Source organism: Amblyomma mixtum, chromosome 2 (assembly GCF_055824585.1).
Source record: "Amblyomma mixtum isolate Tamu chromosome 2, ASM5582458v1, whole genome shotgun sequence".
NCBI lineage: Eukaryota > Metazoa > Arthropoda > Arachnida > Ixodida > Ixodidae > Amblyomma > Amblyomma mixtum.
The window spans coordinates 258,280,748-258,299,487 of record NC_143013.1 but is presented as its reverse complement, the minus strand read 5'-3'; the positions used below and the strand labels follow the sequence as shown (position 1 = coordinate 258,299,487).

The 18,740-nt window shown below is 48.2% G+C and overlaps 1 protein-coding gene across 1 annotated transcript in view; it reads left to right on the top strand.

Moving 5' to 3' along the window:
- Positions 1-17,601, top strand: part of AdoR (Adenosine receptor) — a 124,043-nt gene extending 106,442 nt beyond the window's left edge. Inside the window, exon 2 of the mRNA XM_089573648.1 lies at positions 16,740-17,601. Within this exon, the coding sequence (XP_089429774.1) occupies positions 16,740-17,588 (849 nt within the window). The 3' untranslated portion in view covers positions 17,589-17,601. The remainder of the gene's footprint in view (positions 1-16,739) is intronic.
- Positions 17,602-18,740: the final 1,139 nt, after the last annotated feature.

Sequence of the window (18,740 nt, the reverse complement as noted above, 5' to 3'; positions counted from 1 at the left end):
AGCTATGTGCCGCAAAGTAGTGGAAAGCTCCGAGTGAGCTGCGAAAACCAAAAGTTTTTAATCTACACCAAAATATCAGTACACAGATGAATCTAATGCGGTCGACGCGGCCGAAATCGTACCGACAAGCTTAGGCAGAACAGTCGACGGCTATATTCACTGAACAGCCTCGGCGGGCGGACCTTTTTTCTCGGTGGAAAGTTTTGAGCCGACTTAAGCCATCTGATTTTTTCTCACTTCTGCAGAACATCGTTCACAGCGCATGATAAGGGATCATTTAATTTAACGGCGCTCTTCCATTATGCACAACGTCGTGCCTGACCCCCATCAGGGTAACTTTGACCGCTGAGACAATGACACCCATTGGGGAGAACGACCCAGAGAAATGGGTCACCGATCGGAGTGTAAACAAGTGCGTTTTTTTTCCCTCACTGTCAGCGCTTCAGTGCGTACCGGAAATGACGCCCTTGCGGAAGGAAGAGAAGCGGATGACGCAGGACACGAAGTGAATGAAACAGTTTACGAGGCATCCGCCCGGCTTCAAGAAAGCGCCTAGATTTAGCCCGGTGACGCATTTAATATTTTTTAGTCTTTTTTCCGGCGGAAGTATTTGCTGGGTATATTAGACGGAGCTTCTAACGTCGCTTTGTTTTTCCCGGCCATCCTTATTTATCGTCGAATCCGAAGTCATTGTGAGGCAGCACATTAAAACGGCGCGTTTGTGATCGGCGTCTCCATTCACGAGTGGGCATTTCCATCGACTGCAGCTTTGGAAGGCTCGAATTGCGACACATCGGGGTTAATAATGAGGTTAAAAGTAATGTAATCCTGATCCGAATCACATCTATCGACCCGATATGCGATGTCATTACCTCACTTGCTCCGCTGAGTCGTCTAATGCTATGATTTCATTACGCATTGCTTCTTTTCTTCTGCGCGACAATGGGCTTGCTTTTTTCAAAACTCTTCGCTTAACCTAATCAGATATATACGTGCGTTTTAAGTGTGCAAAGCCCGAGCTGTCATCTCTAAATCAAATTTAGGTAGCCGGTGCAGTAATCAGCAAATGACCTCGCCTTCCTGATACTAAGCAGTCGACACAGTTGGCGCCTGAACACAACTATAAGATTTTCACGCCGTAGTTTTGCAGTTCAGACACGCGCACAGAAAAATAAATAACCCAAAAGTGGTACATGTTTTAAGTTTATGCCAGCTCAGCCTGACAATGGTGAGCGGTTCGAAAGTCTTTTAGTATGGCAGGCCTGACAGTTTTGAGCTGTTCGAGAACTCGTGAATAACATCAAAAGTTGAAAAGCTTCTGGCCATCAGGCTGGTTGCACTCTGTATGAAGGGGGCTAAGATCACAACTGTTGCAGCATTTGTTTCTCAGCGATTCATTTTTCTTGTATTCCATTCGCCTGAAGTCGTAAAACGGGCTTTCCCTACCTCTCCTATAGTCTTATAACCAATCGTTGCCCGGAATCGTAAAATAGGCTTCGTTTCTCTCTGCGAACACGGCGACCAAGTTCACTCCCTCTACGGACCTCTGCGTTACGTGAAACTGCATGACAAGAAAGACAAAAGAAAAAAGAGAGAGAGGAGAAAGAAGGAAGAAAGAGGAGAAGATACCCCATTGCGATAGCAAACTAAAACGCCATGCCTGACAGCCTGTCACTTTTTCTTGGGTCCATGAGGCGAGCTCGCTCAGTGAACGCTTCGTTTGTTCTGGCGTGCTGTCTATATTTGGCCGGGCCAACTCCATTCTTCCCATCGACAGTTTCTGTAGCAGTCGGAAGTGAGGACTCCGTCCGCTCCGCCCCTGCCCTCCATACCCTGTTCGCATCTATATCAACTGCCAGTATCCGGTTCAGCGGGCGCTGTTCTCGTTATTCCGTCCAAGAGCTTGCTTTTTATGCGTCTGTTTCACTGGTTTTCTTTGGCTGGAAATGGGCCGAACACGGGAATCCTTTTCTTTCCTCTTTTCCTTCTCTCCTGCCCTCCTTCGTACTGCAGATCCTCTGGCAGCTTCGCCCACTGAACGAACTGAACGAACGAGTAGCCCCTTGGCATGTAGGGAACTGGACATTTGCAAGAGCGGACGCTTCCCAATCGCTGCCGATGTCCCGTCGTTGCAGTGTTTGTTATTTCCGTCTTGAGCTAAGATTGATTGCAGGGGCGTAAGACTAGAAGGACGGGCTCTTATAGAAGCTGCCGATGGCGTCATGTCAGCGCATCTACAGCGGACTATGCTCAGGTCAAAGTGGTCACTCACTAGTGGACTTTGAGCCTCCGGGGAAGTTTGCTTAAGATTTCTGCAAGTATGTGTGCAGTGACTCACTGATATGTTCTTAACGAAGCAGGCCATTCATCTACGCTGTAGTAGAGAAACAGGCGATAGCTGAGGCGGGGTGCGCTTTAGTTAGCAAAGATGGAAATGCGCTTACGAAATAACAGAGGAACATATCCAACAATTCTTATAAGGGAGTAATTACTCATTGACATCCACCCGAGCCCAGCCATACGGCTACAAAGGAAGCTTTCCTTTGTAGCCATATGGCTGCACTCGGGTGGACGTCAATGAGTAATTACTCCCTTATTACAAATCTACTCCACCTTGAGGGATTCCCCTAAACATTTGACGAACACAGTTCCCACTTCGAGTTATTTACCAATTTGCTCTCGCCCTACCATGAGCTTGCCGCCCCGGTTAGCTCAGTTGGTAGAGCGACTGCTCAGGTGAAGCGGTGGTCCCGGGTTCGAACCCCTTGGCAAGGACGAATTTTTCTTTAACTACGAAGTTTCTGAGAAAGCTGCATAGCTTTTCTCTGTAGCCGTATGACTGCGCGCAGGTGGATGTCAATGAGTAATTACTCCCTTATTACAAATCTAGTTCACCTTGGGGGATTCCCCTAAACATCTATCCAACAATTCTAGGCAAAAGTATTTTTAAGCTGGAACTGTTTATGAACGAAATTTTTCATGTAACGTAAGATTGCGCTATACCAATCAATATATCCGCACATCACCCGACGGCAGGCGTTTTTTTTTTTATTAACGTTTTTGCTATCTTCAGAAGCTTTCCCCATTGGTTTTCTATGGCAGTCTTAGCTGTTCGATGCGATCGATAGAAACACTTTACAAGAAAGAATTTGCTACGAGGGGGTACCCAAAAGAAACCGGACTAAATTTTTTGGTCGGCAAAGCTTCTGTGGAACCGCGTTTTGCCACTAGGAGCGCATAGAACGAACATTCCAGAGTCAGTAAGCCGAGTGCCGTCGTTCAAGGAGGTCCGACTAATTTAGGCAGAGTTTTAGAGTGACGACTGTTTTGTGTGAACGTCGTTTTTGCAATGGCTGATTTTCGTGAACAGCGTGCGCCGGTGAAATTCTTATTTTTGCTCGGAAAAAGTTGAATGGAAACTCTTGAAATATTAAGAAAGACGTACAATGATGATGCTATGGGGACAACTCAAGTGTTCCTGAATCGAATCCTGAATCAAAGCAACAATCATGCCAGTGGAAAACTTCAAATTCATCTCGCCTTAAGAAAGCTCGTCAGGTGAAATCAAACCTCAAAACAATGCTGATTTGTTTTTCAACGTGAGAGGAGTCGTCCATTGAGAATTCTTTCCGCAGGGTCAGACAGTTTGCCAGGCTTTCTACTTGGATGTTTTGAAAAGATTGGGCAACAGTGTGCGGTGGAAGCGGCCAGATTTGTGGTGGTCGGGTGTCTGGTTTTTCCATCATGACAATGCCCCTGCTCACACAGCCCTGTCTCTACGACAGTTTTGGACCAAAAATGGCATGACCCCTATTCCTCAACCGTCATACTCTGCCGACCTTGCCCCGTGCTACTTTCTCTGTTACCTAGAATGAAAAAATAAGTGAATGGAAAGCGTTTCGCTGATGTTGCTGAGGTGAAGAAAAAAACGACGGAGGCACTGTCAAGCATTACAAAAGATGAATTTAAACAATGTTTTGAAAAATGAAATGAAAGATTCGACCAGCGTATCATTGCAAGTGGGGAATACTTTGAAGGAGATTGAAGGTCTGTGCTTAAAATGTGAACAAATAAGTTCAAACAAAAATAAGTCCGGTTTCTTTTGGGTACCCCCTCGTACATATCAGGAGAATGGACCATCTCCTACAATATTTCTATAAAGGTATCAAACAATTTTTTATTTTTAAAAATTTTACCCGAGATTGTTGTACATCTATGCTGTAGACACAGAACTTCACGGATGCTGCACGCTCCAATTCCGCACTATAAAGTTTCTAATACGAAGGAAGGGGAAGTCTGTGTCGAGGTATTGACTCGAAGGAAAAACCTTGCGTTGTTAGGCGCAGAAATTTTGTTAGCAGGGTTATCGAACGTCTCTGCATGCGCACTTTACTGATGGCTGTCGCAGTTAAGGAGAAGAGGAACCTGGAGAGAAAATTTATGCCAAGCAAAGGTTGTTGCCGTGCTCGTTTCCGGTAGTGAAATGCATATTTCAGGATCGATACGAAGAAGTGATCGATATTTCTCTCTAACGGCACTCTTTCTGCGCTGACTTTGTTTCACGACGGAAAAATGAAAACTCGGCGTTGTTTAAGCGTATCCGTAGTTATGTATTCTTCGATCGAGAATACTGCAATGAAAAAGGAATAAAAACTCCGTTCCGTAATCTATATAAAATAGCACAATATGCGTTCCCTAATCGCGTTTTCGAAACATTTCTCAGAAATTTTAAAGCTTGAATTGTGAGTGCCTGGGTAAACTTTGTGCCATTTCTATTGGTTCTGCGTCAGGCTCTTATCTTCCTTTTAATGTGATAGCATTAAAGCCCTCATCGGGGAAAAAAAATGGAGGTGACGTCACCAAAGCTGGTAATTTTTATTGGCTTGAGGGGAATGACGTCCGAAGACCGAAAGTGACCTGACTTTCGGTAAAGGCATCAACAGCTTCTAATGTTTTCACGTTGCCAATCGGTGTTCCCGTGAACGTTATGCTCTCTCTATTCATATATTTTGTTCTCCGGTTTCTGACGATCACGCAGTTGTCAAAAGGTGACGGCCCCCTTCTCTTTGAGTATGAACACCTTCAATCTCTCTGCTACCATATCCTCATGTTGTCATTGCCCTCCATTTCATTTCATTTACTAATACTGTCAGCCCCAAAAGGAGATTTAACAGAAGTCGGAAAGAAACAGTCAAAGAACAGTAAAATTGGTAGTAAAAACAGACATGAGTTGAGAGACACTGGTATACAATAATAGAAAACCACCTCGAGACACACACATAACACAAATAACATGCATCACTTCAAAAACCAGGACAGCAGCTCGCTTCAAAAATAGCCCTGCCTCTCAGGGTTAGGGCCATACACAAACTTATCTAGCTGTTCCAAGTATTCAGTTAGTGATGTAGATAAAAAACCAGATTCTGGACAGTTATTGCAGCTTCGCGGAGAATTACTAAACTTAAAACAATAATTACGTATGGTTGGTAATGGGATGAACTTACTAGGACGATGCCCTGATGTTTCATTGGTATTGATTTGAAAGTAATCTGACTTGTTTATTTTGAGACAGTTGTTAATAATGAGGTAAAAGATTTTCAGTCTTTCATAATTGGTTCTTGCTTCTAGCATCGCCAGAAGAGCTTTTTTACAGAGCTCTGTTGAAGAATCATTGTGGCGGAATTTCTTATAGATAAACCTTGCAGCAAGTCGGTGTATCCTATCAAGTTTGAGGAAATTGGTTGCGGTGTGAGGATCCCGCACTATTTCGGCGTATTCAATTATCGGTCTAACGAGTGTTTTGTATGCGAGGCATTTTACGTCTGGAGTAGCACTGTGCACAGTGCGTGTCAGGTACCATAGTGATTTAGAAGCTTTGGAGACAACGTTTTCAATGTGGGTATTCCATCGTAAGTCTGGTGTAAATGTTATGCCTAGGTATTTATTTTCGTTCAATTACGCACCCGTTATTTTGGCAATTAAATTTAAGAAACTTTTTCTTTCTTTTACACACATGGAGACAGACTTTTATAAATTTAACTCCATCTGCCAGTCGTGGCACCATTTAATTTAATCTGATCATCCCTTGTATTTATTTCAATGTACAACGCGCAGTCATCGCCAAAAAGTATTAATGGAACATGAATGCTATTTTGTAGGTAATTAATAAAAAAAACAGGAGTAGTCCTAAGACACTACCTTGCGGCACCCCAGAAGAGACGGGAATAAATTTAGACTGACAACCTCCAACCGTTACATATTGCGCTCGAGACGATATATACGAGAGAAACCATTTTGTGAGGGGTTGATTTTTGAACACAGCAATAACCTTACGTAACAACTTTTGGTGCGACAATTTATCGAATGACTTCGCAAAGTCAAGGTATATGATATCTGTTTGACCACGAGAATTAAATGCACTCTTGATCTCAAACCTTCTCCAACCCTCTGCTCTGCGGTTTAGCTACACCATTCTCTCTCCCTTGTATGGGACTTGGGCACAGAGTGTTCAAAGTTGCAAATTTGGTTTTCAGGAAAGCAAACGACGCAGTAACTGTCTTACATATTTCGCTGGACACCCGAACAGCGCCGTAAGGGAAGGGATAAAGGAAGCAGCAAAAGAGGAGAATGTGTTTTTTTTTTTTTCTCAGGACCTGCGTTCCGTCAAACCCTGCGCCTACGAGATAACTGACATCCCACAAAGTTAAACCAAGATGGTAGGTGATTTGAATGTTATATTCTTCGATTTTTGAGCTTATAAGAAATACTTTTTAAAAATTTGTTTTCACATGTGCTCCAGAATGCAAACAATTCATTTTCCATCGAGCGTCAGTGCATGACGGGCGCGCGCCGCCTGCACTCGAAACACGAATACGCCTATATGGGAGTAAAACGGGTGTAAAGCTGTTTTTAGAGCACTCCCTTTTATAAAAGAGAGTGCACTAGAGGGCAACTTACTCCATTTTTTTACTCTTTCTGTTTAGACTGTACGGTCCGGGAAAAGGAGATGCAAGCACCATACACAACGTGCTCGCGCGGGACGCGGAGTAGGCTTAGCGTGGCGTGCGGGTCCTCACTGGAAAAAATGTGTTCTTCACTCTTTCCACTCCACATGCTTGCTTTACTTAAAAGCGCTGTCAAGCACGTGCAGTGACACAAACGCGAAGCATGGCATTTTCGAAACAGCGAGGCCTCACTTGCCGGGCAAATGAAAATTGATCTCTGGTACGAAGCCTCCTTCCTTCCGCCACCTTTGTTTGTCATAGTCCTTAGTCCTTAGTCCTTGAATATGCCTTCCAATAGTAGCGTTGTTGCTTGGAAGGAGCATCCTTTCATCCTGACAATGCTATTAGCTTCGAGGGAAGACCCTTTGAAGAATTCGGTACCCGGAATACTGCTTCGATTCTCTAAGCCAAGACAAGACGCCCGCACAGTTATAAGGGGATCCCTGTTTGGTTAGGGCTATTTGTTTGTTCTCCTGTTTGTTTTTTTCATCAATAAACGAAATGCCGCATCCATACCAGCGTGTGGTGCCGCCTAAGAATCGGGCCTCTATCTAGGAGTTTCCAAAGAGGATGTCGTCCCTACCGGGGTGCTTCGATGCAGCTTTCTTTCAGAACTTGCTCCATACGGAAGATCGCACTTTTGTTCCAAAATGAGCAACGCGGAAATACGCCACATGATGCCGACGAGGGAGATCAAATTCCAAGCGGATACCCTTTGATCAAGCTGATACCCTCACAAAGCAACGATAGTTTCTGTTTTGCGCCTTACATGGAAGTGTAGAAAGGATGGTCGCTTGCGCTCGAAGGAACCTGCGCTGGTGCGAAACCTAGCATTGTAAAAGTACGGTTTCGTCCAATGCGGGAGCTGAAACAGCGGTCGCCATTACAGTCAGGGTAGAAAGCTGGGCTAGTGGGTGGTTCACGATTGATTAAAAAGACAGTTCTTAAAATGATTTTGGCTCAAAGGGCATAAATAAATTGCTGGAAAAGCCGGACGTTGCTGGTGGCTCGCACACAACCGGTAACGTGGAGACGGACATGCGTGTTCCAAGAACGAGCATAATCGCTTGAAGTGTGAAAAGCGGCCAATAAAAAGCGGGAACTTCGTGCTGCATGTGCTGAACAGCGCCGTGTGGAAATGTGTTCTTTCTTCGAAATACCCTTGTAGCACTCTGTCCGTTGTTTTCGACTCTTCCTTTTTCGCCCGATGTGGCACCTGATTATAACTTATAGGAGAGTTTAGATCAGAAGGAATATTGTGGGCAGTGAGCTACTCTGTGAAGGAATTTAGTTTAGTTTAAACGAGCTCTGGTTCTTTAAAGTGCGCCGAAGTCTCAGGACATGACCGTTTCTCAATCTCAAGTCCATCGAAATGGTGTCCGGGATTGATCCAGATAGCTCCCGCTCAGCAGCCGAACTAAATTACCTATGACGCATTGCGGCAGGTTCATCCTCGAAATCATTCTGTGTTGAATTTTGAACGCGACAGCTTTAAAACGTCGGCGTTGTGAGCGAAAAATCGCGCGCGTGGCTCTGGCAGGTGGTCCCCAAAGAACAACTATGGAGGCAGGCGGGCCACCTGGGTCACGTGACCTTGCTACGTCATCACAACCTGCCCAGCTGATAGTGAGCAAACTGACCACTGTGGCAGGTGGCAGTTCAATTAATGATTGGTCGCTCGGGAAGAGCAACCTGGGTTGCACAAGGCCTACCGCTAAGGACACCTGCCATCGCAGGGCAGTGGCGGATCGCTTAACCGCTGCACCACTGCGCCAGGAGGGGTATGAGGGCGCCCAGGGATATATGAATGTAAAGTAGAGAATGACCTTCTGCATATATGGGAATCAACCCACTACACTATCGCGTCATAGTCTTGAGGTGGAACTCAAGTGCCCCTCCCATTTCTTTTAGAACGTTTTACCTAGAAGCAACCAATTACACTCTAAACAGAAAGCAGCAAAAAGAGAGTAAGCTGTCCTCTGGCATACTTCCTTTTATAAAAGAGTGTGCGCCGGAGGACAGCTTGCAGCCTTTTTACTCCCATATCGATGTATTCGTCCTTAGGGTGTAGTTATTTCTTCTTACACACTGTGGCGCCGAAACGGCCATTGCTTAGGTCCAATTTTCTTTGCAAACTCGCTATATACTCTATATACGTATACAAATGCATTCACATATACATACACATACACATATACATATACATATTGTTGTGTCCCCCCCCTTATTGCTTTTGTGTGTGTGCGCCCCCTCCTAACGACCACTCGCATTCCCCTCCTAACGACAGTTCGCATCCTCCTCCTAACGACCACTCAATCCTCCTCCTAACGACCACTCGCATCCCCTCCTAACGACCGCTTGCCCTTCGTCGCACGCTGTCGCCAGAGGCCCCCCCACGGTGCGCCCCCGCACCCTCCTCCTGTTCTGGGAAGCCACTCCCTCCCGTGGACGCTTCTCCCCTCCCTCCTTTCTTCGGGCGGCCAGTTCGGCTCCTGCCTCGGTCGACGCTGGTCGCACCCTCATCGGCTTTAAATAAACGAAGTCTTAAAGTACCGTGTGCGTCTTTCGCTGCATTCAACACAGCGACCGGACACGACAGTGGCGACGAGAAAGTGGATTCGACCCGCGCTACGCAACGCTATTGACAAGCCATGGCTACGCGAGGGTTTCCCAATCAGATACCAGAGTTCAACGGCTCATCGTGGTCATCGTGGGTTGGACGCCTTCAGTTCTACTTTGAAGCTAACAACATCACAGACCCAGCCTTGAAGAGGGCCAACCTGCTGACGCTGTGCGGGGAGCAGACCTACGATACTGTCTGCGCCCTTATTCAGCCAAGCACACCAGCGGCAGTGTCTTACGACGACATCGTAAAAGCGCTGCAAAAGCACTACGACCCAAGGCCATCCGAGGTCTACAGCCGGGCTCGCTTCCAACGACGAGATCAACTGGGAGGAGAAACTGTGAGCGCCTACGTAGCCGCGCTCAAGAAGCTCGCTGCCGACTGCAATTTTGGAACGCTGTCGACAACAGCTACCGGGCAGGAGGGAGACGCAGCTTCTTCTGCTAACACCACCATGCTTCCCTTGGACGTGATGTTACGCGACAGATTTGTGTGCGGACTGAGTGACGAGTCACTGCAGCAGCGCCTGTTCGCTGAGAAGGACCTCACATTCAGCAAAGCTTACGACATCGCCGTTCGAGCGGAGAGCGCCGGTCACCAGCAGAGAGGGATTCGCCGGAACACCGAGCCGGTACACCAGACAAGCAACCAGGTGCGCAAGCCTTCTGTTGTTGTTAAATCGGTCAAAAAGGCACAACGCTGCTGGCGGTGTGACGACCAACACAGCCCCCAGGGATGTCGATTCCAGTCAGCCACGTGTAATTTTTGCCACAAGCGAGGGCATATCGAAAGAGCATGCATTACGAAACGGAGACTTGCCAAGATAAAGTCACCTTCCCAGCCTAATCACAGCGTCAACGCCTCAGAGAATACGCCGCTATCTGATCTCCATGGAACAACATCAGCAACACCATCTGTGTTGTACGACCTGAACACCATGAATCTCGGCACGCGACCGAAGATTTTTACAGAAGTAAGCGTACATCACCAGCTGATTAAGTTCGAGGTGGACTCCGGCGCAGCCTGTACTCTGATCAGTGAGGACACGTTCCGAACTTCATGGCCATCTGACGCACCCGCCCTGCAACAAGACGACACGCACCTGCGAACGTGGTCAGGACAGAATCTGCCACTATTGGGCTCTGCCAACGTGCAGGTTAACTACAACGGCCAGACCCATACGCTACCTCTGCTTGTTGTGAATGGCACAGGATCAAGCCTTCTAGGGAGAAACTGGTTTTCTCCACTAGGCGTGATGATATGCGGCATACACCAGACGCCGAGCCAGAACATGGTTGAGCAACTGCAAGAGAAATACGAAAGAGTATTCTCGGAAGAGATTCCAGGAAACGAAGGGCCCCCGGTCACACTGGAGTTGTTGGACAACGCGCAACCCAAATTTCTGAAGGCCAGGCCGGTGCCGTTTGCTCTCCGAGATTCAGTTGAAAAAGAGTTGGACAAACTGGAGCAGCAAGGTGTCATCGAGCCGACGCAGCATTCCATCAAACTCTCAGCGTACGACTACGCTCTGGTCTACCGCAATGGGAGTAAACACCAAAACGCCGATGCGCTAAGCCGTCTGCCACTAGACGCAACTGTTGACGAACCATTTCCACCAGGAGACGTTCTGATGTTCGAAGCACTGCCAGAACCTCCGCTTACAGCAGGCACAGTTGCAGCATCTACGCAGAAGTGCGCAGCTCTCCGGCTAGTTTACACAGCTGTTCAACAAGGCAACGTGCATAAACTCAAAGGGGACAACTTCGACGCTTACCGCAGGCGAGCTACAGAGTTGAGCACCCATCGCGGCTGCATCATATTTGGGTCCCGAGTTGTGATGCCAAGAGAACTACGCGCACAAGCTATGTCTCTCATCCACGCCGGACATCGGGGCATCGTTGCAATGAAAAAGTGTGCCAGAAGCTACATGTGGTGGCCTGGCATTGACAACGACATCGAAACAGTGGTGCGAGAATGCAAGCCTTGCCAGAGCAGCCGGAGCGCCCCGCCGAAAGCTCCTGTCCCAGAATGGGAAAAGCCAGACACACCATGGCACACACTGCACATTGATTTTGCAGGACCAATTGAGGGCTGCACTTTCCTTGTGGTCGTAGATGCCTACACAAAGTGGCTTGAGATAAGGCAAATGGGACAGACGACTTCGGCAGCAGTCATTGACAACCTCCGATCACTATTTGCAACGTTCGGCCTGCCGCGCAAGGTAGTGTCGGACAACGGAACACCGTTTGTGTCTGCGGAGATCCTCAAGTTTTATCGCGACAACGGGATCTCATCAGTTACATCGGCCCCCTACCACCCAGCGACAAACGGACAAGCCGAGCGCTACGTAGCCGAGCTAAAACGCGCCCTTGAAAGAGATCAGACAGGCTCGCTGCAGCGCCGCCTTGCGCGCTTTCTCTTCAAGCAGCACACAACGGTTCAGAGCACAACAGGCGAGACCCCCTCGAAAATGATGTTCGAGCGTGAAATGCGAACCCAGCTCACAGCCATCCTCCCCGAGCCAAAGGCAGAGACGTTCCGGGAAGAAAAAGCAATTCCGCGCTGCGGCACGCTTAATGAGGGGCAGCGCGTCCTCGCCCGACAGTTTCTGAAAAAGCCACGCTGGGAGGAAGCTACAATTGTCAGACGCATAGGCCTGCGCTCTTGGCTCGTCAACATACATGGCACAGTAGCACGCCGACATCTCAACCAGCTGCGTAGATTTACGACGCCGTCTGAGAGCTGTCCGCCAGCGGAGAGAACACGTGCACCATCTTCCCACATAGCCTGGCACCCTTCCCGGAAGAAGAGACTTCGCCCAGGACAGACCTAGGAGACACAGCGAACAACAGCCAGCCTACAAGTGTTTCTCCCCCGAGCGCACAAAGCCAGCGCGCCTCCACGCGTGAGCGCCGACCCCCTGCACGATACCAGGCAACTTTCTAAGGGGGAAGGAAGTGTTGTGTCCCCCCCTTATTGCTTTTGTGTGTGTGCGCCCCCTCCTAACGACCACTCGCATTCCCCTCCTAACGACAGTTCGCATCCTCCTCCTAACGACCACTCAATCCTCCTCCTAACGACCACTCGCATCCCCTCCTAACGACCGCTTGCCCTTCGTCGCACGCTGTCGCCAGAGGCCCCCCCACGGTGCGCCCCCGCACCCTCCTCCTGTTCTGGGAAGCCACTCCCTCCCGTGGACGCTTCTCCCCTCCCTCCTTTCTTCGGGCGGCCAGTTCGGCTCCTGCCTCGGTCGACGCTGGTCGCACCCTCATCGGCTTTAAATAAACGAAGTCTTAAAGTACCGTGTGCGTCTTTCGCTGCATTCAACACAGCGACCGGACACGACACATATACATATACATATACATATACATATACATGTATATATACGTATACGTATACATATGCATACGCAAACTCGCCATATATAAACAAAAGCGGGTGGGTCTTTTACCCTCACAACAGCGAGAATAAAGGAGTTCTAGTTGGACAACATCGGCTCGGCAGCTGGCTGCGCCTGCTGTCTCCCTGTCGCGTCTCTACCAAACTTGACAGCCGCCCTTTGCGAGGACGTTGCGCGTCTGTGCGCAAACAAATGTGCGCCGTTTGTCAGCGAAAGTTTCTGCGACCCGAATTCGCTGACATCTTCTCATAACGCAAACATGTTTAGCCAGACGTAACAGCGTCCGAAGACAGTGATTGGTCCACGAGGGAGAAAGGTGATCGATACTCGCATGGATGTATAGTCGCAGCTGCGCTACTATATCATAGAGAAAGCTCGTTGACATCGCATTTGTGAATAATGGGTGTGCCAGTGAGACCTCACGCAAACTCTTGATGTGCATATGCTAAAGAAGCAGTCTTATCCTTTCCCCAGGAGAACTTTTTTTTTTTTTGCGTCGTCAGCCATACTGGCACGGATTGAAAGGAAGAAAAATAAATACTTCGCAGTCGCAACTCGCGGCATATGTATTTAGAGAGGCAAAGGGGCCCTTACAGACTGCCATGTCTGAGATCATGAGTTAGTGAAGGCCCCCAAAAGGCTAAAATAAAACATTTGGGTCCGGTGCCATCCTCTCTTCCGCTGTCGCAAGATGGGAATGAGGAAATGTGGACTTTCCGCTTCCTGTAACATGACTCTGTTATGAAATTTATTCTGCTGGCCAGATTATCAATCTCAGCGGCGACACCCTAGCTCTGGGCAGTGGGCGGTTTCTAAAGTGGCGGTTTCCTGGAAGCACGCCAACGGGATTATATCCTCAAAAGAGGCGGGGCCTTCTGAAAAAGCAGCGGTATCAGCCAGGATGTCGCCAACGCTTTTTCTAATGGACACTGCTAAAGCTTATTACTGGCTAATATTTGTTTATCTTTTCGAACAGTATGACACTTGATATAGAAGATAGGTGAAATCGGAGTCAAATGAAGGGAGGCAAAAAAAAAAAAATTGAGAACACTGCAGTCTGCTGCATTGGAGAAATGCGAAAGTAAAAGTTATCCTATGTCACGTGACTTTTTGACATCAATTTTTTTTTGCGAGTCATCTTATGTCGCGTGACTTTTTGAAGACGGGAACTTTTTGCAAATTCTCCCTGCTATGTGATTTTTGATCGCGTCAACTTTTTTGCAAGTCATCCTATGTCGCGTAACACTTTGTTATATCCGGCAAGTGCGTTATATCCATAGCTTTAGAGTAACGACATTCTACAGCACTTCGTTATATCTGTGTCTAGTTACGACATCCTGCAGCATTCGTTATATCGGGTCTATAACTATTATTACGATATACTGCATTGGCATCAATTTTATACCCTTCCCCACACTTACGTCACGACTATCACGTGACTCGACTTCCGGTGGCACTGTTTGCGGCCAACTTTCGGTGACAGACTCTCCAAACACCTTTTCATTTCGTGAGCCAGATTATGCTTTCGCACTAATAAACGAGGAACAGTTAAAACACTACGGACGTATTGGGAAGAGTTGCATATAGGCCATGCGGACAAGTTTGGCAGGAATGAACTTATAGAGTTATGGCAGTGTGAAATGTAGAACCACTTATGGTGTCTTCGGCTGACACGCACTGCCTCCGTGCCGGTGCGCAGGAAGTTACGTCAAATACTACACGAGTGGCACGTCTCCTTGCACATCAGCTGAACGTGCGAAACACTCGCAGAGTGCCGTTGCTCTTCCTGCCGTCTGGTAACCGAGGCCTCCGAGACCCTCGATAATCTCAGAGGCTATTCCTACGAGCGGCCGACGCCAATGAGCGCAGTCAAGCGCAGTCAACAGTTAGTATAATTAGCAACAGCCTCTTCCGAACAGTGCAGTACCGCGCTTGTAACAGGCGTTGATAGAATCGGCGGGAAATGCAGGACCCACGAGCATGCTCGTGAGATACTGCGATTAATTATGGGGCGCAGGTTTGTAAGACACCACACCAAGGCGTTATGCTTGCCGGTTTCGATGCATACGCCTTTAGAGCTTCAGCTAGAGTAGCTTCCGAAAATATTAGCAGGTGATTTTCAATCCACTAAGCACCCCACATTGTCGCTTTATTGATATCCTTGAACCTGCGCATACGTTGGCAGAAAGTACGATGTTATAAAGTGCAGGCATGCCGGATGAACCGCATATGTCGTTCGCTGCAAGAGCTAAGGCAGAGCTTGCAAGACTAAAAATATTGACAAACCTTTAATTTCCTCATAAGGGAAGGCACAGGGTTCGCCGGCAGGTGGCTGCGTGATTGCAGCGCGAATAAACGCATTGCTGCTGCTCTAATATTCAACATTTCTTTAAAATGTGTCCACTTGTAATGCTTCGTCCGTTTTTCCTCTCCGTCGATGCTGCGTCAACCAACGAGCGTGAACAGTGTCGTCTGCTAGCGCGCACTGCACGACGGGATTGCACGGCGCTCCACCGTCGGTCTCCACGGTGGCGCGGTGGCGCGCACGCGTGTCGTGCTCGTCCCAGCCGAATGTATGGCACTGCACGAGTGGCATCCAGCCGAACGCGGGGCACCGCACGAGTGCTTAGAAAACTCCACGAGTGCCGTCAGCCGAAGACACCATTAGTCTTTTATGAGCTAGGGGAGCCTTTTGCGGTTACAGATTGCTCTTGGATATCATTCGTCTTGAAAGTGTGATGATGATGATTGATTTTTATGACACAAGGGCATCTGCGGCAAAAGAGCGCCATGGCACAAGGTGTTATCTTCTACTCAAAGTAGTGTCAAATACCCATTACCCAAGCATTTCACCCTAAAGAAGCCGAGCGTCAGACCAGGGAAAAGCTTGTGCCCATTGTATTACCGATGGGTACCCTGTGGCACTGGGGATCGAACCCGCATGCGAGGCGGATGCTGAGACCACTAGGCCATCGCTGCGGTCTTCGTCTTTAAAGTAGCCGTTGATTATGCTTGAGCTTTGCACTGGTGGTCGTCTATTCTTTACTGGCGAACATGCGCATTTTTTCTTCTCATCTTTAACATCTGTCAGTGATCTTTTCACTCGGGTGAAAATTGCTGGGTCTGCAGCATCGGTAGGTAAAAGATAAAGAAGTTGCGCAAAATACCGTGTTCTATTCTCACCACGTCTCGAGCGAGTTCAGCTTTTCATTTGTCAGAAAAAGCATGGAGACATTCGTCCGCTGAAATCTGTCGCGAGCACCACGACTCAAGCGATGAACCTTCATATTAGGCTTAAGGCTAAAATCTGCCCTCCGAACAAAGTTATCTTTTGTCTCAAAAACATATTGAATGCTCACGCGTCAACGTCCCACGATAGCGCAATCATAAATTATTTAGCGAAAACTGTTTAAAATTTGTTACAAACAAGTTACTGATGTTTACGATGTTCATATCTTTTTGTGTTTATCAATTTCACCCATTAACAGTCGCAGATTTGTTCCGGTTTCTTTCACAGGAACAGGTATTTTGTTGGCCTTGTATTACGACTCCCCGTCCATTCCTCTCCCCTGTGTAAAACCCTCAAGGACTGTAGGGCGAAAATCTTGGGGAGTTGGTTTTCAATTGTACTAGCCATACTGGCACAGCGCAAGGCCTCTTTAGATTATCGGAACTAGTATTTACGTGTTTATTTCCTTCTCTTTTGCAGCTCCGGCAGATAACCGTGTTTGGGGACGCCGTACGGACCGACCACGAGGGGACGCCGTCACGAGGAGGCGGAAACAACAACCGGTCCGACGAAGCGCTGTGCGGCGCAGCGCTGAAGGAAACGCCAAACCTGAGCGAACCGGTGCAGTGTCCGCACATCGACACAGATCTGCACCAGCCGAGTCCGCAGCGGACACCGACCGGCTATAGACCGAACGGGCTCACGCACGACAACAACCAGGACGCCATCGTGGGCCATAACGGAACCCACTACAAGAAGAATAAGAGGCACAGCGACACACACGACGGGCTCAGATCAAACATGCTGGCCAACGGACACATCAAGGAGTTGGGACACCTCAAGGTAGACCACGGGAGGAAAAGCAGCGAGAGTTCTCAAGGGGGTCGGCGGGTGCACCGTTGCAACAGCGACTGTTCCCACTGCTTTCCGTTACACCTGAGCCACCACCACAGCCAGCAGCACAAGCGCGAAGTGCGCACCGCCAAGGCTTTGCTGTCTATCGTGCTGTTCTTCATGATTTGCTGGTTCCCGCTGTACACACTCAACTGCGTCAAGGCGTTCTGCCTCGACTGCGACCCGCCGCACTGGCTCTTCGACTTCCTCATCATACTGTCGCACACCAACTCGGCCCTGAACCCGCTGCTGTACGCGTACCGCATGAGCGACTTCCGCGACGCCTTCCGAAGGCTGCTGAGGTGCAAGTCGCCGGCGCCCCTGGCAGACTTCTTGCTTTTCTACCGCAACGCCGGGACGCCGCCCGTTCATCGGACTTCGGACGGAAACTGCCACCGGGTCGCTGTCGGCGAGAGCGCTCCGCCAGTGCTTTGAGAGTGTGCGGAAGACTCCTACTCGAAAAGTGCGCGTTTCAGTGAACTCCAGTTTCCCGAAACCTTCAGGCTTGAGAGTATCGGAAAGTGGCCAAGAACTGACATGGTGCACAATGCGGTCAAGGCACGACACAGTGCTGTGGTGCGTAAAAACAAAAGACGTGAGAACGGTACAAACAAACACATGCGCTGTGTTCGTCGATTTCTCGCGTTCTTAGCACTTCGTCGATATGTACGACTGCCAAGTGGCCCAAGAATCACCTCCGCTGAAGCCATGACAGGCTGACAGCCGTAACATTTCCTTGTGGCCAGTCGAGAGTTTAGAGCACGTTCGTAGCTGTGCCATCAAGCTGTAGAACGACCATGTAAGATCACCATAAGCTAAGTCGTGCATGGGCTCTTGAATCTCTATTCTGCTCTCAAGAAATGACGGTAAACCCGTTACTGGTCCTAAGACGTTCGAACAACTATGATGTGACGCATGTCCAGTGACAACCGAATGTAAAAGAAGTGATCCGAGGTTGTGCCGTTGGAACGTGTGGAAACGTTCCCCCGGGGTATTTCTGTGCCATTGCTCGTGGATATAAGCTGGTATCTGTGTGCTTCTTTCAGAACAGGCTCTACTTACGGCGTTTAAACGAGTGACCGAATTATATTTCGCCGACATGCGTATGATGCGGTATCGTTTACGCGTGATACTTGCCTGTGTGTACTAAAGAATGCTGCTTAAGGTAGTTCTCTATTGTGCGAAGGTATCTTCAAAGACAGATGCTGATGTGTGATGAATAGGCAGCCAAGAACGGTTGACATATATATAGGAAGTTATTTTTCAAGTTCTTAGCCGTACGGCACGTAAAATATATTATTTTAAAAGGTGCATGTGTCCCGAGGAATTGCAAGTGTTAATGTCTGAGTATGCGTATGTCAACGCACGTTACTGTGTTATCAGTGTTATCTGTTGGTAACTATCTTGTTCTACAATGGCGAGAACTTTGGAAGAAGGCAATTACTGTTGCCATGGCGACACAAACGGGTGCGAAGCAGACCAAAGCAAGAGATTGAAAGTAGACATGAGAATAAGAACAGTTTTATACAGGAAAATTGAAGTGTTCATATATAGCTCAAAAACTAAAAGATGTTTTAACCTTGTTAA